This window comes from Anoplopoma fimbria, chromosome 3 (assembly GCF_027596085.1).
Source record: "Anoplopoma fimbria isolate UVic2021 breed Golden Eagle Sablefish chromosome 3, Afim_UVic_2022, whole genome shotgun sequence".
In the NCBI taxonomy this organism is placed as follows: domain Eukaryota; kingdom Metazoa; phylum Chordata; class Actinopteri; order Perciformes; family Anoplopomatidae; genus Anoplopoma; species Anoplopoma fimbria.
This window is the reverse complement of record NC_072451.1, coordinates 23,765,668-23,789,098: the sequence shown is the minus strand read 5'-3', so window position 1 is coordinate 23,789,098 and position 23,431 is coordinate 23,765,668. Positions and strand designations below refer to the sequence as shown.

Below are 23,431 nucleotides of genomic sequence, written 5' to 3'. Positions count from 1 at the left end.
ATCTAGTTTGGTTATATATATATATATATGTTTTTTTTCCAGACACAGAATGTCACCCACTTTAATTCTCATGTAATATTAATAGAGTTCAAAGTTGTAATTTCAGAGGCTTAGATCCTTTTGTGTTATTGTTAGATATAATGTAATAATAATATTAACAATAAAATCTCATCTCACCCCCAAGATACTACCATGTTTTCCCAGCAGATGGCAATTTAAGCATTAGTTTATACTATACCCCTCTGTAATGACTGTAAGATGTGTTTAATGTACCGTAATGTATAACTGATAAAACAATGTGAAATTATAACTCTTTTGATGTTAGACCCATTGTAAACACACAAATTTGAGGTGGAATAATTATAGTAACAGGTTTGTTTTTATTCATACACAACTATATACGTATGTCTGAAAAGCACCTTCATTCATTTTGTTCATACGTGTTTGAAAACATGTTATTGTGGAGCAAACAAAGACCTTGTAAACCAAGTAAATTAAAATAAAACATGTATTTGTCTTTTATTCTTTTCTCTTGAACACCTGAACACAAACTATATCTTCACACGTCAGCTCCTGTGGGAGGAAAGAGGGGACAATTATAAAAAAAAATGAAAGCAATAACAGCATTAAAACTGTCCTCATCATACCTAACAATCACATTCTGTTGTGCAATACTTTCCACAAATCCAACACATTCCTCTTTTATCAATCAGCCCATGTTCAAATATTTCAATAAAACTCCAACTATCATGACAGAGAGTGTCAACCCACCAGGTAGAGTTTGTCTCCTTCAATCCAGTGTTTCCAGCCACGGTTGGCCTTTTCTCCTTTCTGAGTGCAAACCAGCTTGTCCCCCTCCCAGGTCACCAGACACTACAAGAAACAACATATAGTACATTCATTAAACAACGAACTTAAGTCGTAATTTAATGCACATTTAAAGTATCTTATACTGAAACCATGTAAGGTTATTCCCTGCTTCCACCTCTTACATGACTGCTTTTACCAGGCTCACTTTTCTAAATTAGGATTGCTTTCATCTTGATGTGCTATTAGCATTGATTAATACCAGCTTCTAGTGTAGACTAATTATAGTTGCTCTTCTTTTGGCATAAAATGTAGCAAATGTCAGTGTGCCTCTGTGGAGCAATTGTCACTGGTAAGATGTCTGATGTCTCAAAATTATAACTGAGCAACCATCAAGAAAACGGTTTAATATTTTGACATGCCTATGCATATACATAGCTTTGTTTTTTTCTCCTTAACCTCCAGTTATTTCATGAATTCAATTAAAAACAAAACAATTTTACCATAGGAAAATCCTATGGCGTGACAATGAAAAGGGTATGGATAACATGCCTGCAGGAATCAGATGCACCATTGCCAAGTCATTTTGTGCAACAAAGTCATTAGATGTCAGGGATATTATGAGAGGCTTAGGATGTAGATATGAATATATTTAAGTCTCCTTTTTCCTTTGACGTCTTTTTCAACTGTTTTCTCTGCATTTGTATTCAATGTAACAGTGCACTGCTAGTCACTGGTCATTTTTTATTCTCATCAGCACACTATAGTTGGCTGTTTTCAGCATTGTTGTTACATACAGAGACCAATCTTCACCCTGCACACACTTAGATAACAAATACTAATTATCACATAAGCAACAAGGAAAATTGGAAATATCGACTCATTGGATAAACTATCTCTGACTTTGTTCACTTCAAGGACTCCATATAAGCGAGATCAACCCACCTTGATGTTTCTGTTGTCTAGTCCCTTGGTGCACTCATCAAACTCAACCCCTACAGTGAAGGCGAGCTCATAATTCCTTAAGGTGCTCAGCGTTTTGAACTGAAACTTGTCTCCATCTTGGGCTACCACCTTGGTCTGAGATAGGGAGATAGCAATTTTCCTTGTAGCAAAGTCAATATCTAGGGCCAGAAGAGAGAGACATGATTATACCATCTTGTTTCAAAACATATATATATAATATATATATATATATATATATATATATATATATATATATATATATATATATATATATATAATACTTTTACAGGAATAGATAGAGTAATGTGGATATTTCACTCAATTCTGTGTTTTAGAGTATACTTAACTCTTTCTTGAAAATTTGATCTTGATTTCTGTCCATAATACAGAAATAATGACCTCATGTCTATGAATAATGTTACATAATGATATTCATTTTTAAAATCTGTATCATTTTGGTATTTGGCATCATATTTATTGTATACTCAATAATCTGTGTTGTAAAATTGCCTGAGAAAAACATGATTGCATTAGCTAACGATTGGATTGAACAATAACACAAAGACAGGAACACACTTAACAAAAAGATTGAAATTGTGCGTTTGTTACTTGTGCAGCTTTTCCAACCTGTAACATCACCTTGAAACAACATCTTAACACATAGCATCTTGAGCAAAATGAAACCCACTAAAATGAAAAGTTTCTTACTCAACACTTTCAAATATTCCTCAAATTTGTCATTGGTTTCCAGTATCCATTTCCCACTGAAGTCTGCAGGCATGGTGACAGCCGGTGATACTGTTGTGTGTATAGACTTTAGACAGTGTGTGGAGGGGAAAGGTGCATAGTGTCCTCCTGCTTATATATAAGTCAGGGGGCATGAGGCCAGAGAACTATTGATAAGTGAGTTTATAGCTTGAAGGGGATTGGCAGGGGCAATTGTTTTTGAAGGGGGAGGGGGAAAACTCACCTTTTTTTCTTTAGGTACACACGCACACACACACACGCAGACGCTCATACACACACGCACACGCACACGCACATGCACATACACATACACATACACATACACATGCAGATGCTGTAATGATGATCAGTGTACAATGTACAGACAGGAGAAGCAACATCTGCCAACAGTGTGTGCTCTTTATTTGTTCAGAATACACAAACTTTCAACATGAAGGTTAATAAAGTTCAACTTGTTTTGGAGTTTAAAAACCTCAGCATTTGTGAATAATTTTGGAAATAATTTATACATAAATAAAGTCTGCTGTGAATGATCATTTCTGTTGTGGCTTTCCTCAAAAAAGTCCAATTAGCTAGTTTGAAATTATCTTCTCCTTGTCCCTTTCTAAAAAAAAAATCAAGAATGAAGTCGCAAACGCTTTTTGGTTGAATCATATCAAACCCACTAAATACTCTTTTAGGATTGCATTTAGACTGCTTAAGCTATTAAATGGGTTTAATTTATTAGATATCTTTCTTTTTGGCACTTTGCATTGTCAGTGGCGGAGTCCGCCATTCCCAAACTGGATTCCAATGAAGTTCATATGCACAAGAGATTGACAGGAAACTATGCATGTAACTGCTCAAAGGGCATCTTGTGCTCCCAGTGATTGATAAACGGGTCATATCTGAAGGAACTCAGGGACTTGCATTATAAAAATGTTTAACATTACCAACAGGTGTTGCCAAATCCACCAGGACTAAAATTTGCAGACTTTTACTCCTGGACTCAAGATGTCTCCTACTTCACCGTCCTTTCTCTGTGTACAGCAATAAGTAAAGAATTGTTTGCTTTGCAAGTTTGTTGTGATGTCACAAAATCATCCTCTTACATGCACATTTTAAACTTAGATTTAAGGTAAGCACAGAAGAATGTTCCTCCTTCAGCAGATAAATGTGAAAACAGTCTTCCATGTGTCAATTTTGATCATATATCATTCTGCACAGTGAAGGTCAAACAGCCAAGTGAAGAAACATTAAGAAAACATTTTTTTTTAGCAAAGGGGGACTTCAAAATTAAGCAATGGTTGAAAAATCCTCTCCTCTATTGAGCTGTTTGCCTGTCGATTGCTGACCCAAATAAGAGTTGAGTTGCAGACCACACATGCAAATGCTGATTTTGCCCTGGTGCCAGACTCTGTATCAACCCCCCCTGAGACCATAATTTTTCTGAACCAGCCAGAGCAAGAGCAGGGAGAGATCAATAACACCCCCCTGGGGAACCATACATAAACAGAGCCCGCAGGTAGGCGCCGGCAGGAGGCTGAACAGCAGGGCGAGCAGCAGCACTGGCAAAGAATGAGCAAGTAAGTTGGACAGTTTAATCAGACTGCCCAATTGGTAAGCTTAATTACAATGTATAAAGTGAGCTGACAGATTAGCTGATTCAGAGCCCAGGGTGGCTCGAGATGTCTGGCTGGAGCTCCGCAGGCTTCACTTCACTCACTGAAATTCTCAAGTAGGAGCCTCTTGGATTTTTCATGCATGTCTGAAAAGACGTTTTCAGACACATAAAATGAGCTTCAAACAGCTGATCTGTTGGCCTGTTAAACTTCAGAAACCAGCAACCAACCATTTTAATGCATCGTCTGTTGTGTGACTGAACTTCACAATAAATAATTTCCTTTTCCAACAAGTCCGATTAAAAAATGAAATTGCAAGTTCAACCGCTCAGAAAAAGACAAAAATGAAAGTTGAGCACTATTAACTTTATTGATTGATTTTACTATCAATGACACATTCCCCATGGAGCTGGGAGGGATGAATACACATATCATATCTGATATCCATTCTGGAGACTAAGCATCAGTAGTAGTTTTCATCTTTTTCCATCCACAGCATTCTTATTCAGAGAACTAAAATGGGATAAACACACTACTCTCTTGTCTCCACTGCCACCCCTTACATTCCCACTGATCACTTCAGCGCGTTGTGTTATCAATGTGGTTCACCCATCAGATCTGCTACACCTACAGTAGCGGTATACATGCGTCCAACACATCTAAACTTGTTAATCAAATGAGCTCCCACCCTGAGACAGATATACTGTATTGCATTTGTTGATGCTACATGATATACACACTGCCCTGCCTATTTGAACTGGCTTTAGCTGACCAAGGTAGCATTCTAAATGGAGGAGCGTTTTTATAGAAAATAATATCCGTAACAATAACCACATTGGGTAGACAGACATATGGAGATATGTATGAATGGACCAAAGCGAGGTTGGAAGGTATGTCAGAGGCATTGGATGTGTCTGGTGTCTCTCTGTAAGCCGATGTCAGCCAGCTTAGGTCTTCTTGAAAACCTGCTTGCAGACAACTCCTGCAGCTCTCAGCTCCTGCAGAGAACAAAAGACAACTTAAAGTTTTAGATTTAAACTGACTCAGAGTTACATTTTGACTCATGGGAATGACCAGAAGGATGACAGATGCTTATCCCTACTGTCTCCATGAAACCATAGCCTACAATTTCAAATAAACTTTGTCTAACTGCATGGAGAAATTGAATTTGCAATATTTTGAATAATTTAGGGCACTCTAGAGAACAGGAACCGTTTTCTGGAATATCTTCCTACATCCACCTTGCAAAGTATTTTCTGCCACCAGAGGCCACTGTTGCTCCACATTCAAACTCTCTTTCATCTCGGGGAAACTTCCAACTAATAACTCATTTCATAGCTGCTTATTGAAAACATCTGTTGGCATCATTTGAACCAAATAATTTGGCAGATTAGTTTTTCTTAGCTTTGATAGCAGTAATCACACAGAGGGAAATCTGATAATGCTGAGCTAATGGAAATGGTAATGTGCTAGTCATTACTTTAAAGTCTTTTCAGATGCTAATGTTTCATTACAGGCCACAGTGGGCCACGCTATGAACTTCACAGAGGAGATGTTTGAACAAAAAGTTATTGAAGTTCTTCTAACAGAAATTAGATTGGAAAAGTCAAGATAACAACACGGCAGTGGCTGTTATTGCTATATGCTGGATCACAGTGGGTCTCAGTTCATGGCGAAAAAGACAAGTAAATTAAGTACCAGACACTTGCGAACCAAAATATACGATATATAAAATATATTTATTCCCTTAGAGGAAGTTTCTTTTGCAGAAATGATATGATTTACTTGGCTGTGAAAGACATACATCCACATGCACCTCACACAGTATAATGTTACTGCTGCCAGAGCTAGTGGACCAATTCATGAGTCACACATAAAAATACAGCACACATACAGTGCTGAGAGGCAATTTGGATTTGGATTAAAATGTCCAAATTGTATGTATTAATATTCATGGCAGGACCTGATGTTTTCTTACCAGATGAAGCTCATCTCCGTCCACCCAGTGGGTCCAGCCTCTGCCTTCAATCTCTCCCTTCTGCACGCACACCAGCTTGTCTCCATCCCAGTTGATGTTGGTCTGCATGAGGCCACAGGTCAGGGAGAAAATGGGATTATAATACATGATGCCCCAGTGCAGGATTTATGAAAATTTAACAATGCGGATGCATAAACATATTGATTTAAACATATATACTGAGTGAGAGGATCAGTCTTCCCCCAACCCTATTAAAAATAATGATTCTCACAGAAATCGGCAAATACAAACGCACGTGACCCTTTTCTCTCAGCCAGCCTCCCGCTTATAGCTAATCTATAATCAGGCTATCAACATACAAAAAAAGCCTTCTCAAGGGGGACCACAGATAATCTTTTATTCATTATTCAGGGACACAATCTGATTAAAACAATGCAAGTCTTGACATATTTCTCTGCCTCTCCCACTTCTTTTCCTGCAGTGTCTGACACTGCTCTTCATTACATAAATAAATTGACGTGAGTGTGAAAAGTTAGAGGAAAGTTTTGTAAGTAGGTGGTTAATTTTGTGTAAAATCTCACCACACCATATGCTCATAATAATCTGGAGGGCTGCCATGGAGAAAAGTTAGATATACGGTATATTTAAGGTATATATAAGGTTTAACAGGTTTCTCAAAAGTTTGAAACAGTAGCGCATCATGTGTACATTCATTCAAATGCCCCTTGACACACTGGCTCCAAATACTTACAGTGCATTTCCTGTCATCCACTCCGGACAGATCCTCCTCAAACTCTTTGCCCACATGGAAGTCCATGTTGTAGTTTTTGAAGGTGCTCAGGGTCTTGATGACTATGTGGTCCCCTTCGTGGAGGATGTCCTTGTCAGGCTTCAACAAGGTGGCAATTTTCCTGATGGCAACATTGACATCTGCAACAGGTCCCAGCGGAAAGTTGAAAGTTAATACGAATAAGGTTTCAGACATATGCATGTATGTATAGATTTACGAATGGTTAGATGTAGCAGCGTTTGTATGACATTTTTCCATCAATATATTTTTTTATGTAACGTGGAACATTTCAGTTGACATAAAATAGCTGGTTATCCTGACAAGTAGCACAACGAATTTTGTTTTCTTTATTATTGTAATGATACAATGTGAGACATGAAACAACATTCTGGATAGCTGCAATCTCACTCCACAACAGTTAAAATATTCTTTTTTTTATGAATAGTAGAGGATTATTTAAAGGTTTATAATTTCAACTTTTGTTGCTATTGAGAGCTCTTATTTTTTTTTCTCCCAAGCCTTTACCTTCCCAAGGCCTGTCCTCCACTATCGCCTGCTACAAACTCACCAAGAGCCTTCAGGTACTCCTCGAAGTTATCACTGGAAATCATTTTCCAATATCCATTCAGATCAGCTGGCATGTTTGCTGTTGCTGTTTTCCTCACTCCCAGTGGGTGATGATGAGGTCTGCTGTTGACGGCTACTTTTGCCAGAGTGCAGAACCTGCTGTCAGAAGCCCCAATTTGAACCAAATTCACTTTAATCCGATTACCTCCCACTTCCCTCCCTCCGTCGACTCCACGTAACCCCTCAAGCCTCCCCATGCTTTTCTACATATTGTAGGCTGGCATGCATACATAATGTGAAATAGCCTTATGTTGGAAAGTGCTTACTCCGCCTATATGGGATTAGTATGAATACACTTCCTTTATTAATTGACACAGGCGCATTTATATGGAGTTCCACGTGTGGCAGATTTGGCCTGCTTCTGTTGTATAAGATGAGGTCATTTTAATCATGATGCAAGGCCATCAACAATCAGCCTAGAGTGGACCACAAAGTGTGGATAATATGCAAGGTACAAAAGCAGAATCAGCTGAGCTTAAAATGATTAGGCTGGAACAATTAAATGTAGCACAACAGGACTGTCATATCTTTTGTTTTGCCTATATAACTCAATTAATTTGATAATCTCTCTTTTGGGCAAGCCGCAGCAAACCCACTGTCTAAATCCTTTACTGACTGGAACACAGAGAAAGACACACACAAACACAACATCTTTCAAAGGATGCCAGTCAGTATCAGTCACAGTGGCGCTTTCAGCCATTGGCCTCAGTGAGAAAACACCTCCTGTAGCTGAGCAACTGTCAGGATTACTTTAAATCCTTTGGTGGAAAAAAATACAGGCTCACAGACAGTGTGTGTGTGGATGATAATGGGGAAACTGAATGGATCAACAATGAAATGCTGTTGGGAGGATGCTGCAGAGTAGTGACACCAACAATGATTTCCATAAGAGAGGATCCAGTTTAGATTTCTACAATTAAAAACGTGCATGTGTGGCGTTCTGGTAGCCTAGTGATTAGGATGAACACAAACTAATATATAAAATCTACTCACACAAACACCCATGGTGATATTGTTAAGGCTGATTCTTAGATTGTTAGATATATAAAGGCAAACACAAAATGAAAACATAAAGGTTTCCGTATTCCTCGACCAGCATCTCACACCTTAATAAAGCATTTTATACCATTTTGTCAGTTTTTTTAAAAACATGAGAGCTCCTGGACATATTAATGGATGTTTGCACCTTGAACTATGGTCCACAACTATCATCTTTTATGAAGTAATTTATTTTTTGGCTGCTTTTTCTTTGACGGTTTTCTGAAAATAATATCAATTATTTGCTCATTGGATTTAGTATTAAAGGTCTTTAGTTCTTATATTCTTAAATATCTTAATGTCAGACAATAAATGTTTCAGTTTCAATAAAGGTTGGTGGACTGTGTCAAGGATTATTGTGTTATTTCTTTTCTGTGCCTCTGCAGTTGGGATATCGATTGGGATGACTTGAACACGTGAGCTCATTAATTCTAAAATAAACATTTCCACAGCTACAAGAAGAAAAGACCACTCAGACAAATATATTTCAAATATACAGGATTTCATTTCCATTTTTCCAACTCTTCAATGATGTGAAATGTGTAAAACTACAAAAGATGAAAACTCAAACAAATAGTCATTGACAATGTGGCACAAAGATGAGGCTCAGTATTTGCAACACTCCATGAGTATGATTTAAAAGACTCCGTAGCACATTTAGTTGAATGTGTGCATGTTTGCAGCTTGTGCAAACCTCTATCACACTGCAGGTCAGTGGAAGTTAACAGCCTCCAGTCTCTGAAGAGAAGCACTGATCTGTGAGTGAATGTTCAGCTCTATGCTGCAGCGGATCATCTATCAGTCATCCAGACTCTTCACTGCCTGTTTGGCGAGCGGCCTCAGCACCGTGCCCTTATTTATCCTCTCGCTGTCGTCTGTGTAGAGGTTGTGCTGGTGAATATATTCTATCAAAGAGTCTGGAATCAGGTATTTCACACTCAGATCCCGTCTCAGAGCCCGGCGGACCTCTGTGGCGCTCGTCTCATTCCTCACCCATTCCCTCACGAGGAAAATGTTTTGACGGTGGCGCGAGAGCACGTCCGATGCATGCACGGCTCGCTCGGGCTCAAGCCCCCCTCGACTGACGCAGACGAGGCCGAAACGTCCGGCCACCTCCTCCACGTGGTCGTCTTGCCACAGGCCAGGAATCTTAAAGGTTTCAAGGAAATCAGCTCCACACAGGAGCTTTAACTGGGGACAGGGACCTGAGGGGAGAGGAGGATTAAGATAGTGAGAAGGACGACTGTTACTTCTTGACTAACCATATTACCATAAAAAGGATAAAAAATTAAAACATGGCATGACATGCAAATTTCCCCGCTGCGGGACTAATAAAGGATTATCTTATCTTATCTTATCTTATGAAGCTGAGAGAAGAGCTTGTATGCGGCGAGGGGCCAAAGCTACAGCTCGATATGATTTCTTTTGAGAATATAAAAGGCCCATGATTAATAATTCTACTTCATGATCCTTTTTGATGTAAAGATTGGCTTATGACAATAACAACAGGCTTGAATCAACTCAGAGCCTTGAAGCCTTTATTTATATCGTCAAAAGGTATTCACTCATCGGTCCAATCCACTGGGTGTTTGCCAACTGGCTAGTTCACTATCAGGCTACAAAAAATGGCAATCTCATAATAAACTGTCTCCTTGAAGAGTGCTCATATTGTTGAGGAGTAAAATCCAACAACTTGAGGCATTACTGGTGTGAATATCAATGAAACATTTTAAGTCTGGACTAGGCAAATGAAAAATCAGAACGGTACTAAAACTGACTTACCAGTTCTAAACAGTACACAACTTTGATACTCATGGTGCTAGATAATTAAGAAAAAACATATCAACACCTTTTACTAGGTGTTTAACTTTTGCCATTAAAAGACTCAACATAGAATTTTAAAAAAGGCAACCAAAACAGCAAACTAACTAGTTTTTTTTGTAAAAAACAAAACGTTTTCATTCACTACATTTTTTTCCATTTAATTTCTTACAGCTCTCACAGCTAATCCTAGATGCACTATTGTTTGAAAAAGCAGTAAAGACCTAACAAATATCCTTGTAAAGGATTTGAAAGTCTTCACGGTATTAAACCTATCCCTAATACTCTTTAACCACTGTTACTCGGTACCACGGAGCACAATAAGGCTTTGCACTACCACTTTGCACGTGTTAAGCACAGGCACATTATGTACGATTAATGCAAATCCTTAACCCTAACATTGTTAGAGGGCTTGTTAGAGGGCTTGTTAAAGGCATGATAAAGTGATATGCTGAAAATCCATGAAGCACTTTGTGTTTTGGATATTGGTAGAGAGCAAACAGCCACATTGGTGGATCTGTAAGGCTGTACTTGCATGCTACAGTTAGCATGCTAAAATGCCCACAATACCAGGGTTACATGCATGCATTACGTAACCTTGCCTGAACCTTAATAAATTAAAGTTGCTCGGTCACCTGGTATCGTGATATGTGTTGTCATAGCAAGTAAGCATGCTAATATTTGCTATTTAACACTTAACACATACTGAGGCTGAGCCTGTTTAATTTGTTTGATTAAATCTTTCATTATGAATCAAGGTACGAGACAAACTTTAACCTGCTGGTGGCGCTAAAGGAAAAAGTCAGGGGGGATCACCAAAGGAATGATTCATCCTCTAGGGACGACAAACGTCTTAACAAAACGTTATGTCAGTTTATTCAAAAGTTGTTGAGATAATCAATCATTTTCTAATTATATTTGGACCAAAAATAGTGGGCCGACCAACTGACATTGCCATCTCAAAATGAGAGAAATGACACGCCGAAATACAATCAAAGGGTTCCTGAATGATCCCAAGTTCCAAACAGTAAGACATTCTTACTTGAGAGGGGAGCGGTGTTTCCACTGGAGGCGTGGTGCGTTCCTGTACTCTGCTCATACTCCTTCAGAATACGCCCATAATGATACCTGCCCAACAACCGAAGAAATGAGAGAGAGAGAGACTTAGAATATACTTCTTTAATTTAAGAAATGGTAATACACAGACTTTTCCTAATTCTGATTTTGAGTAATTCTCCCTTACCAGTAGCTAGGTGTGTATTCATTCATTATTTGCTCTGTTTATGCATAAGCATAGCCAACATTTTTTTCAATCTAAACATCTTGCCAATAAAGCCTCATCAAACTGAACCGGATCAGGAAAAGGGAAATATCGATGTGTCTCAGACACTAAGCTAACTAAGTAAAGCTTCTTAAAAAGGGTTTCAGTACATTTGAATGTGTGCGTGTGAGTGTTGGAGAGGACTTGTGACGTGAACTGCTCACAGCCTCTGGATAACAACAGGCCACTTCATGCCTTGATAAGCCCCCGTGTTGCGCAAAAAAACTCATGAGGGGATTTGTGTGAAATGCAAAGCGGGGAAGAAGAGAGAGAGGGAATAAAATAGAAGAAGTTCAATGATCAAAGTGTAAGAGAACTTCTTTGTAAATAAGCCTTAATAGTCTATATACACATGAAATAAAGTGTGTATGTGCAATGATTCAGTGTGAAGTACACTTTTCCCATTACACCATTCATTCCCTTGGGCCAAATCTTGACAAAGCCCGGCTGCAAATACATTTCATATTCCTGCACAATAAACTGTAAAATGGAGTGGGCCAATAACTCATGGACATGCCTTATTCACACCACCTATGCCTGCCTCTCTTCACTCATATTCATGTCCCTGACAGCCTTTTGCAACTACACCATTCCCACCCTGCCAGTGAATTTAACAGCAGGTGCCCCTGATTTCACCTCATCAAAAACCCAGTCCTGACATGGGTCCAGTCTAGTCTGGCAGCCCCAAAGATACTAAACCTGGCAACACACTGTTGCATAAGCAGTTGAAGTTGGCATTAAGTAGTACAGGCAGAGGAGCAGCAAAGGAGAGCCCCTTCCTGTGAGCTCTGCTGGTGCTGTGGTAAAACTAGGACATGTCAGTAAAGAAAAGACATTTGTCTTATACCCCATCAAGAATGAAAAAGAATGTAACAATAGAGAGTAAAACTAAAAGCTAATGGAAACAAACAGCAGTTACTGAGTTGGATATGAACTGGGACAAGATGTGCTTGGTTCTGTCAGCAGAAAACAAATGAAGGAACAGGAAACCCATTGGTATAAAGGTCCCGATACTTTGACTAGCTGCACACAAAATGTATTCACAGTGTCAGCCCAAAAGCTGAAATGATCCTATGGTCTCGAGCATGTTTCTAGCATGTTCTTGCATGGAAACTGTTTTTTTCTAAAGAAGCAATTTTACTCTAATGTTTCTCCCAGCTTGTTTTATACCTCATGGTGACTGCAGTCTCCGTCCAGTCAGGCTGCTCGCTCTCCCATTCATCAACTGTGACCCAGTTGGAGCTCTGGAGCGCCAGCTTTGCCATAGCAATTCTGTGCTTAGCCAGAACCAGGCCTTCCTTTCCGTAGCCGTCACTCACTGGAGACACGATGCCACCAACCACCTGGTACTGGCCTGAAGGGAGAGAAGAAGATTAATACAGTTGTTTCTGGGTCATGATTGCTGATACAGAAATGGAACATGAATCAGAAGATGAAGTAAATCTCTGAGATACTGATGTTAATATTATTAGCGCTTCGTCAGATCTCACATTTGAAGGGAAATGCTACAATTGAGCTTTTTGAAAAGGGAGATGAAGGACCTTGATCACGACATGGAGTATATCATTTTACTGTGTTAACTTTATAAAGGGAATACAGAAGCAAACTGAGTTAATTTAAAAAACTAGTTTAAACAGATGTATTTGCAACTGTTCTACACATACTCAGCAACAGGAGAATAAAAACAGCTCGTGTATGCAGCTTTCAGTAATTTTCTGATGGTTACCATAAAACAAGTCAGCTGATGTCTTATAGGTGAGGGGTCAAAAACTTTAAGAGCATTAATTATGTCCCTGCCCACTGCAAAGTGAATAGAGCTGACTTAGGACCAGTATAATGATGTCGTTGTGACCATGTGACTGGGCCAGAAACTGTAATGCAGAGCAGCTTTGGAGGTAAATGGACCCGGGTTTATATAAAGGTGACCTGTGTGCTGACATGGTTGTTACATGGTGTGTCAGTGCATGAAAAGACACACAGCTTTGGGTGACTGAGCTTTTCATTTTCATTTTCAAATGAGTGCATTTATGTTTGTGGTAAAACAACACATAATCCATCACTGTGGCATGTCTTAATAAAGCTTATAGTTAAGGTGTCAATAAATAAATTAAAAAGAATAAATCATGTCTTGTGATTCTTACTGAAAACAGTTATTATTAGTAAGGAATAAGAGTGGTTTTAAATATTAATAGCATTTACAGATCAATTTTTTCTTTAAAGTAATCCACTATATGTCTACAAACAAATAGTCAAATTGTTTAAAATATGCAATAATTCAATTCTGGTGTATATTATGGAATAGTGATCTGACCTGTGCTGTGCATGTGGTCTCTGGCCAGCTCAAACAGCCTCATGTGCTGGTTGGTGATGGGATTAAAGGAGCCGCAGGCTAGCAAGACTAGAGGAACACGGCGGGTGGCCATCTTGGTTTACCCCTCACACCACTACCAAAGAACCTTGGGGGAAAGCAAAAGAAAGAGTAATTAACATTATGGGTGTTGGTCGATGGGATGCATAGGTGAGTAGACTGAAGAACGCTGGCATAAGAGTGTGTCCTCTTCAAGAACATTCTACAGGAGCAGAACAACTTGAGCTCCTACATCTAGAAGTCATTGTGCAGTGCTGTAACATTTGGCAGAGGTTGGCCTTAGTTGCATTGACCCCATCGACCTATCTATCATTAGGTGGGCGTTTTTAACTCAAAAGCACCTTACAGTGTATGAGAACAGCGTTAGTGTAGGTGCCATAGCATAGCCATTCTCTGCTCATGTATCATTGGGACACTCAAAGCAGTTAGAAACCTGGCAAGAACAAATGTGATGGCATTTTGCCGTAGTCAGGAACTGGAGGGGGAACAACCGCAGTGGCATTTAGTTTTTATGCGTACATGACTGTGTAACAGGCTACATGTCTGTGTAACAGACATACAAGTTGGAATTTTTGTTGTTCACCAGCCTCTCTGGCAGGTATCCACCAATCATTTGATTACTTGGGGGCGGCTGTGGCGTAGTGGAGAGCAAGGTAGTTCTCCAATCAGAGGGTCGGTGGTTCGATACCCGGCTTCGGCAGTCGATGTGTCCTTGGGCAAGACACTTAACCCCAAGTTGCTCCCGAAGGCTTGTGGACTGGATGTTGCATGAATGTTAGTTAGAGTCTGATGGTGGCACCTTGCATGGTAGCCTGTCATCAGTGTGTGAATGGGTGAATGATATGTAATATACTACTGACTGTAAGTCGCTTTGGATAAAAGCGTCTGCTAAATGACTGTAATGTAATGTAATGTAATGTACTTCACCTTAATCGTGGAATTTGTTAACTTCATGTACACTATTTCTCACAGTGTTGTCTTCCTGTGTGACAACTAGATCTACTTTTCACATCATAAAGCCCTGTCATGTTAACACCAAATTGTATGTTTCCTCTAAATATATTTGAAGCGTGCAGGATTTCCATGACTATTATTAGAACACCCTTTCTTGTTTTTCTTTGATGTCTCATGCTATAGTGTCCCTTTAATGTGTTAGTTGCATTTTATTTTTACTAAGTGTTTTTACCAATGTATCTTGTCTCGACAGGTGCATGCTATGTGCAACAGACAAAGAGCCCCAGATGCTGACATTAATTAGCCTAGCCGACCAATCTACGTGCAAAGCGACGAACCCACAGTCGAATGAATGGATGAATTACGCTGAACAGTAGTACATTGAAACGGTCATATAACCAAAGACACAGAGGTTAAAGGTAGCAATGACAAAGAATAGGTTTACCTTCTGTTCACATTACTGTTGGGTAAGTGTGTCACACTTTTCTCACTCCGCCGTTCTGAGAGGCCGTTGCTCGATAGTTCCGCATAGAAAAACTGACTGAAGTGCGACCCCTGGTGGAGGAAGGTTATTCTGTGGCGGAGCTCTCCGTGGTCCTGAGATACACCGTGTATGCTTTTAGATTAGACTCAGTAAACAGCCACACGTTATTGTAATTCATTAGCTCTTTATTTGCGACCAGTATTACACTGTTATACAGAATTTCAATACGTTCCTGTGCCTCTGCGGATAAGGATAACATCTTCTCAGAAGCAACCTTCTGTAATCATATAAGCTGACCTTTACAGCCGTGCAACATCAAACATCTAGGTGCTACTAGTAACCTTTAATTCCATTGTTGTTAAATGCTTGTCAGATGGAAAGGAGAAGCTTGGTTGAACACTAATTCACTGTCTGACAATGGATGTACGGCAACTGTTTTTTTCCAATAACTCTGCTTTGTCGCAGAGGGACAAGGATAACGTTGAAAGAATGTGATGGTTCAAGTAAGCACATGGCATTTCACAGACCATTCTGTCCATCCTGGGAGAAGGATCCCTCCTCTGTCGTTCTCCCAGAGGTTTCTTCCTTTTTTCTCCCTGTTAAAGGGGTTTTTAGGGGAGTTTTTCCTGTGCCGATGTGAGGGAAGGACAGAGGATGTGAGGGAAGTGACAGAGGATGTGAGGGAAGGACAGAGGATGTCGCATTTGTAAGATTGTGATTCTGGGCTATACAAAATAAACTGAATTGAATTGAATTGAATTGGTATATACCACTAGAAAATACAGTAAACCGACGAATGAATACAGGCATTGATGCATATTTCATAATATAGTAAGTGCAGTTATTGTCAGTGTTAAACCCAACAATGAATTATGGGTTGCAGAGGCCTTTTCCATTTATAGTTCATTATTACAGTCCTTTATTCTTTAATAATTTAGAGCATGCCTCGTTTTGTCTATGTGAAGACAAATACTATCATAGTTCTGGGCTAAAACATTGTTATTGAATTGACTGCTCAGTCTGTATCAGTTAAATCTGCAACTCCCTTCATACCACCAAAGAGGAGTAAATCTTACCCAATAATCTGTGATGCCACACCAGAGTTAGTGCAGATAGACAGGAGAAGAGCTCCCAGATTTCCTTTCTGCGGATGGAGGAACATTGTCTAATGATTTGATTGTTTTGGAAGGTCATAGTACTGTTGCATCTATCTTGGATGTTCATTTTGAGTTCAAAAAGTGAGACTGGTGTGACAACTAGTTCTTGATAGCGTTACCTGATGGTTTTAATTATATACTGTACAATTCATGTTCACATATACGGCTTAAACTATTTCAGAGTTAACATTTGTAATTTCTTGGCTTTCTAATGTGGATTTTTTTTGGGGCAAAAATAAAGTTCTTGAAACAGTAAGGATCATCAATCTATTTATTATTAACAATAACAATTTAGCATTAAGTAAGATGTGTTCTTTTCAAAAACAGAACAAGCAATACTTCAGTGATGCCACAGTAGGTATCACCTGTCCTAAATGATAGCTGAGCTGATGGCTTGGTCAAAGGACAGTCTGCACATTACACCATCTCTCCACCGCCACTGCTCTGCTGTAACTTAGCTGGCACTACCAATGGAAACAGCCAATTGGGAGTATGTGTGTGTTAGTGATTGTGTGTGCATGTTAATGTGGCCCTGCATGTGTTTTCTCTGCATGTGTGTCTGTTCTGTCTTTGTTATCCTCTTAACTCTCTTGAGGTCTGCCCTCTCTCTCTCTCTCTCTCTCTCTCTCTCTAATCCCCAGAACCAACACCCACACCCAACACACAAACAAGCATGGGGAAATATTGAAGAACATACGGCCGTTACAGAAAACCAGTGATTCTGCCACAGGGTGAAAACTGAAAGACTCAAATCTGCGAGGGGGAGTATAGCCGCGCTGCTCAGACTCTTGTTAGGAGGATACAGCTTGAAAAACATCACACTGTAGCAGCTGCTTCAGTTGATTAAGAAAGGAATATCGCTGTCAGAAAATGAAGAAAATGACCATTTCATGTTATGTCTTAATTAAAGTGCTTTTTTTTTTTACATTACAAATGTAGCCTAACTTAAACAGGACATTAATGGAGGATGTGCGTCAAGGATGCAAATTGGTTGCTGACTAATCGGAATACCTAAATGACCAGCAAGTGGACACCAGCAGACATCAGTGTGGCACTTGATCTAGAATCATATGTAATCTTATATCTTTTATTATTATGATAATGAGTAAATTTCAAGCAAAACTTAGTTTGAAAATAATGAAGGGATAGTCTGACTAGATATCCATACTCCCCACTAATCTTTGCTTTTTTTTTTCCTTGTGAACTACTGGGTAATTGAATCTCTTCAGACAGTAGTAAGCATTGATTCTATGTTTGAAGGGGTTACAAGCCAGAGAGGTTAAAAGACACTGATTTGGAATCATGTATTGAAAAACGTGAATCACAGGAGTGCCCCTGTGTGCTCATGGTATTGTGATCCTCTAGCTCACATACAAAATCACCCATTGCTTTATTTTCTCGGATTTTGTTAAGCTTCTGGTGTCCTTGCCACAGCGTGGGGTTTAATGAATTTGTTGAATATCTGTAGCTGTATTCTTGTAGAGGAATGCAATCACTGAAGAGCAGTACCAATCCCTTCCCCTCACATCACCAAACTACCAAACATCCACACTCACCTCGGCCAGATCCCCTCCCTTTACTCCCTCCTCTCTATTACCTGCCCCTTCTGTCTAATTAACAGCTATGTCAAGCTTGCCAAACAAAGCCACATGAGAGGATGCTTTTATTCTTCAAAATAAATGTATACAATTTGTCATACTTGGGGAGAAACCTTTTTTTAGAGCACCCATAATCATCAGAGTGTGATTATACATTTAGAAAATAATTCAATTTTCACTGTTTATGAATATAGCCTTGTTTGGATACCCTTATTTGACACCATTCAAGATTAACAGTCGATTGTGTTTTATTTTGAACACTGAAAAACCGGAAACTTTGTTTTATTGACGCTGTTTAAACGTCAGTATTTCTCTCTCTCTTCCCACAGTGCCCAGTGACTGTCTCTTTACCTTTCCACTATCCCTTGCCCGACCGACCAGTTGAAAGCATCCTCGGGAGGTGATCCAGGCTTTCGGAAGAGGAGAGAGGAAGGAGAGACATCACCACTGATCGACAAACATGCAGATACTCGGAGTCCCTTTTTTGCTGTTTTGGCTCATTTTGGGCCACTCCTGCGCTCTCGGCGGAAAAGGTAGGAAAACGAGAAAGAAAAAAAAGATGGAAAAATATTAAATTTTGATTTTGATATGTCTGAGTTGCACAAGTAGCGTTAGGCAAGGAACGCACCAGACAACGTCTCTAGTTAGTTCTGCTGAATATTCACTAACTTAATGCAATTTTTTAATCTTTGCAACTATTGACTAGTTACTCAAAGTTCACCTAATGGCAGACAGGACAATTAACGGGACAGGGGTTCAGTTTGGTGGGAAGTTGCAGCCTATATTGTAAGAGGTGGTGGTGTGTGTGTGTGTGTGTGTGTGTGTGTGTGTGTGTGTGTGTGTGTGTGTGTGTTTTAATTATCGATTAATAATTTGCCCAGTAGTAGGCAATGGTGTAGTAATGAAATCACCCATTACATTTGTTTTAAACCCAATATAACAGCTTGTTTTATCCTAAATAAATTCCATTTTTAAATGAACGTTACATAAGACGAGTACTCACAAATGAGAAACTTAAAGGGAATGGTTGGTGTTTTATAATAAAAAAAATACTCATTCACAAATCCTGACTAATCGCTTCAGTTCTGCTGGTCAACATAATTCCTAACATACTATATGAATTCACATATTAGCACATTGATGTCACCCTTTAAGGATGCTGGGGAACTCTTCTTTACATAACATTCGATTTGGAGATGATTAACAGCCTAAACACAACGTTTATTGAGGATGGCAACAGTTATGTTGCTTGTCATGATTGGCTGGTCGGCCAGTGATCTGAAGATGATTTCTAACTATGATAATCAATTAGTACCCTGGGAGGGCATGCACGGTCAGGGCGTTATATTCAGTTACATTCTCACCCTGTGATATTCTCACATCTGCCTCTCTCTCTCACACACACACACACACACACACACACACACACACACACACACACACACACACACACACACACACACACACACACACCGTTGTCTATGAAGGGCGGCGGTGGTTACAGTGGTATTAATTGGTTCTCGGGGGTTAGAACGCTGGGCTGACTGGCTGTCTGCGCTCAACCAAACATTATCATTATTTTCCTTGTTTATAAAAGACCTCCATATGGCCATGAGCCAGATGAAAGGCTAACTAGGTTTAGCTTAGGTTTAGAGAAGAGCCTGTTTGCTGTAGAGACACTCATTTATTAAAAGGTGAATTTTAATATATAATCACACACACATAGAGTTGTCATTGGCTATGCAATGCACATGTACATCATTTGTCCTGGAGGCCAAATATCATGTTACCAAACATTTTATGGAATGGCTTTGAAGAAACCTTTCTGAGTTCCTAAAATTTGACAAACCTTTTGTTTTCTTAAATAAAGCACTTTCATTTTAACGTTGGATAAGGAATATATTAAGTCCTCTGTGTGCTGGCCTCACATTTGCTTGCTTTATAAGAGAGACACAGTGTGAGTTTTGTGTAGATTTTGCATTTACAAGCTCAGCAGAATACAGCACTGTATATACATGAGACAAAGGCTCGCTGCTGAACACCTTTACATAAGAAGTTAGGAAATGGACCAGAGCACATGAATACCAAATAACACAGACTGAAAGAAAAAAGAAAGGGAGTGAAAGGGAATCGAAAACAAGACCAGATTTATGGGTGTCTTTTCAACAGAGCCGTCTAGCTGCATTATCCTCGCCGGAACATAAATCGTGAAAGCGATGTGGAACATTGAGGCATAACTCAGGTTTTCCTCTTCTGTGCAATGACTAGTGAAACAATGTCTGAAACAATGTGGAAATTTCTCTCCCCGTCCTGTCGCCCTTTACGTCTTTACTGTCATTCATTCCCTTTCTATTTTCTTTCTTTTCTCAGCTTTATCGTTGTATTTTCCTCGATGTTACTCCCCTCTCTCCCTTCCTTTGACTCTCACTGCTTGTTTGTCTGAGTTTCGTCATTCTCCTTCTCACTACTTTTCCCAAGCTCGAGCAACCTTCGTTCTGATTTCCAGAGCTGCTGCTCTTTCTCATTCCACCGCCTTGGAATCAATTCCGAAGTTTTATGGGCTAAAGTGAGTTGTATGAATGGGGAAAGCAGCCTTGTTGTTTGTCTTACTTTGCCGTTTCTCATCTGGAGAGTGTCACATTCTCACTCTATCCCGGATACCTCTGCTACCAACGCCCTCCTCGCACCCATACATTTTCGCCCCTTTTCTAGCCCATCCAGATTTTCTCTTTCTTTTACTCCCGTTGTACCCTTTCTCCACCGCATAACCTTCTCTCTCCTTCAATATCCCAAGTTTGTTGTTCTCTAATGCTTCACAAAGGAGAAAAAACATGTGTAAAAATAGATGTGTGCTTGAGTTTTGATATCAGGCAATTGTGTTCAAACTAAGTAACCCCGTGCTTTGTAGTGGCATTTCTAAGTGTGTGTGGAGGAATGTCAGGTCTGTGTGCTGCTGGAAGTATATGCAAATGAGGGCAAATATGCAAATTAATGTCCTAATTTGGATGTTAATTACTCAGCACAGCTAATTATAATATGTCTGATGAGGCGTAAGGTGGAGGAGAGGAGAGGAGCGGAATGGAAGGGCTGCCATAGGATGATGTATGTGTTGCGATGAGAGAATGAGTGTGTTGTGTTTATGTGAGAGAGAGAGAGAGAGAGAGAGAGAGAGTGGGAGAGAGAGCTAGAGAGATGTTGTTGTGTGTGGGGTTGCCAGTATCATACCAGCTGGTCCAATGGCCCCGGTGGGGCTTTCTGGTCAGCACTGCTCAATATGTGGTGGAAAAACATTGCATGCAGCGCTGACTTCTGAAAGACACCCTCACACACACGCTGCCCTGTTTTCTCACTGATGCATCGACACACATTCACACACTCGGACACTCCTGCACTTTTAAAACTATCTGAGTGAACACTTTTTAAAATTCTTAATAAAGAAAAACAAAAAACTGTAGAGGAGAGCAAAAAAGGAGAAGTTAGAAACAGAGAATGGGACAGAAAGAATGAGATAGATATAGGGTCTGGCCGTATGGACTTAACATCATATCTCTCAGTTTTTTATAGGCTGAATTGCAATACATTTATATATATAGATTTTCTACAGACGGTGCTTAACGTTCAGAAGACAAGACACATGAGATGTCATGGTTACCCACCACTCTAGTTTTCCCTGACAATGCTTCATTGTGAACAACAAATTCATGTTGAAATCAGCAGCAGGAGAGCTAGTTCACATTTGCAAATGGTAACAAAGGAGTGTATGTTGAAGTACATGGTAATTATTGTTTTACTTCTGTTTTTCATGGTTGTATTGAAGTGTTGTATTGAATCGTGGAACTTCATTGTTGTCGATATTGATTACTTAATTTCTGGTTTCGACCACGCTGATATTGATTCACTCAGTCCCTCATTCCCCACAATGTATCCTCAGAAAGAGTGTCTAATCATATGTTGGATGAATATAATTTCCACAGTTCAGAAGAAAATATTAGAAATTTGATGAATATGTATTCGATGTAACACAACATTATTGGACAAAGCTGGACTGGTCTTTTGTTGAATGGGAATCCAGTCGCTGCCAGTCTTTTGACAAAAAGATTGTTTTAGACATGTTTGTTATTATATCGGCGACCGATGACACAGCTTGTGCGCAAATGCTGCCAGTTGTCGTTCATGTTAGTTTTGGTTAAAGAACAAACAACAATTGACTTTCTTGCAGGATTTGCAAGGTCATCTACAGCCAGAACTCCAGTCGTTACTGACCAGTTGCTCAGTGTGTTGTCTAGTGTGTTAACTCAGTCCTAAGGTTTGTGCCGCTTCCTGACTGAACAGCCCCATTTAGTTAAGCCGTGTTTAAAGAACAGGCTGCAGGTAATGGTATTTATTTTACTGACAAAAGGCTTCATTTACAAAATATTCTTAGCCTTGGGTTTTGTGCTTGCGACCCAAGGAAACATGAAACAAGTTATGGCAAATGGTTTTTTGATGAAAACTCATTGACCTCCATTGGGTTTTCTTGATTCTTAAATACACAGTTGTGGTTGTCCGAGGTATAATCTGATTAGTTTTCTCATCTTGTCTTAAAAATCTCTCTTTTCTCTATTTCTTAATACATCAAATGAGGTCAAATGTTTACTTTGCTTTAGCTTGTTTGCTCTCGCTGACATTACGCTAAAAACATTGAGAAAAAGCCTCAGCGTTGGCAGCAAGAGCAGATCTCAAGAGCGAATAAAGGAGGAGGCTGAGCACCCTTGAACTTCCATGTATTGTTTGTGTTAGTGGAATCTTTTTCTTGTGAGGTATTTTTTAGTCTTCAGATAAGCATTCAAAACTACAAATTTTGAAAATGGCTTGTCCTCAGTCATGTTTTGGCTGAATAGAGAGCAATGTTCAGCAGCAACGTACAGACTGAACTGACTCGCTGTGCCTCTGCTTCGTCCGTGTCATTGAAATGTTATCTATGGTCGCTATGTACACAGGCCTAGCAATCCTTTATTAAACAATAGGCCGTGGTCTGTTGTGACTCGTTGTAAAGCCTAAAGTTATGAAGACATGCACCACTGCACACCGTTTTAATTATAATTTCAATACAAACTTATTAGCCTGTTGTGTATTTGTGCACATAATAAAATGTGTTAACATTGTAGTGTGTGTTCATTTCCAGCCAATATAAG

The 23,431-nt window shown here is 39.5% G+C and overlaps 3 protein-coding genes across 3 annotated transcripts in view; 1 reads left to right on the top strand and 2 right to left on the bottom strand.

Annotated features, from left to right (window-relative positions):
* Positions 1-360: 360 nt before the first annotated feature.
* Positions 361-15,546, bottom strand: LOC129089345 (uncharacterized). The gene is made up of 13 exons (XM_054596758.1): positions 15,464-15,546; positions 14,008-14,152; positions 12,867-13,050; positions 11,418-11,503; positions 9,354-9,759; positions 7,458-7,612; positions 6,851-7,029; positions 6,100-6,201; positions 5,095-5,119; positions 2,482-2,631; positions 1,753-1,931; positions 772-873; positions 361-573 (listed from the first exon to the last, which is right to left on the bottom strand). Exons 2-13 carry the CDS (start codon positions 14,117-14,119, stop codon positions 520-522), a joined length of 1,734 nt encoding a protein of 577 aa, XP_054452733.1. The 5' UTR covers positions 14,120-14,152; positions 15,464-15,546; the 3' UTR covers positions 361-519.
* On the bottom strand, positions 4,470-7,535 carry rbp1.1 (retinol binding protein 1, cellular, tandem duplicate 1). The gene is made up of 4 exons (XM_054625402.1): positions 7,458-7,535; positions 6,851-7,029; positions 6,100-6,201; positions 4,470-5,119 (listed from the first exon to the last, which is right to left on the bottom strand). Exons 1-4 carry the CDS (start codon positions 7,528-7,530, stop codon positions 5,069-5,071), a joined length of 405 nt encoding a protein of 134 aa, XP_054481377.1. The 5' UTR covers positions 7,531-7,535; the 3' UTR covers positions 4,470-5,068.
* Positions 15,547-18,717: 3,171 nt separating the features above from the next.
* clstn2a (calsyntenin 2a) overlaps positions 18,718-23,431 on the top strand; it is a 125,209-nt gene continuing 120,495 nt past the window's right edge. The window contains exon 1 of the mRNA XM_054625358.1: positions 18,718-18,790. Coding sequence (XP_054481333.1) covers positions 18,718-18,790 — 73 coding nt within the window. The remainder of the gene's footprint in view (positions 18,791-23,431) is intronic.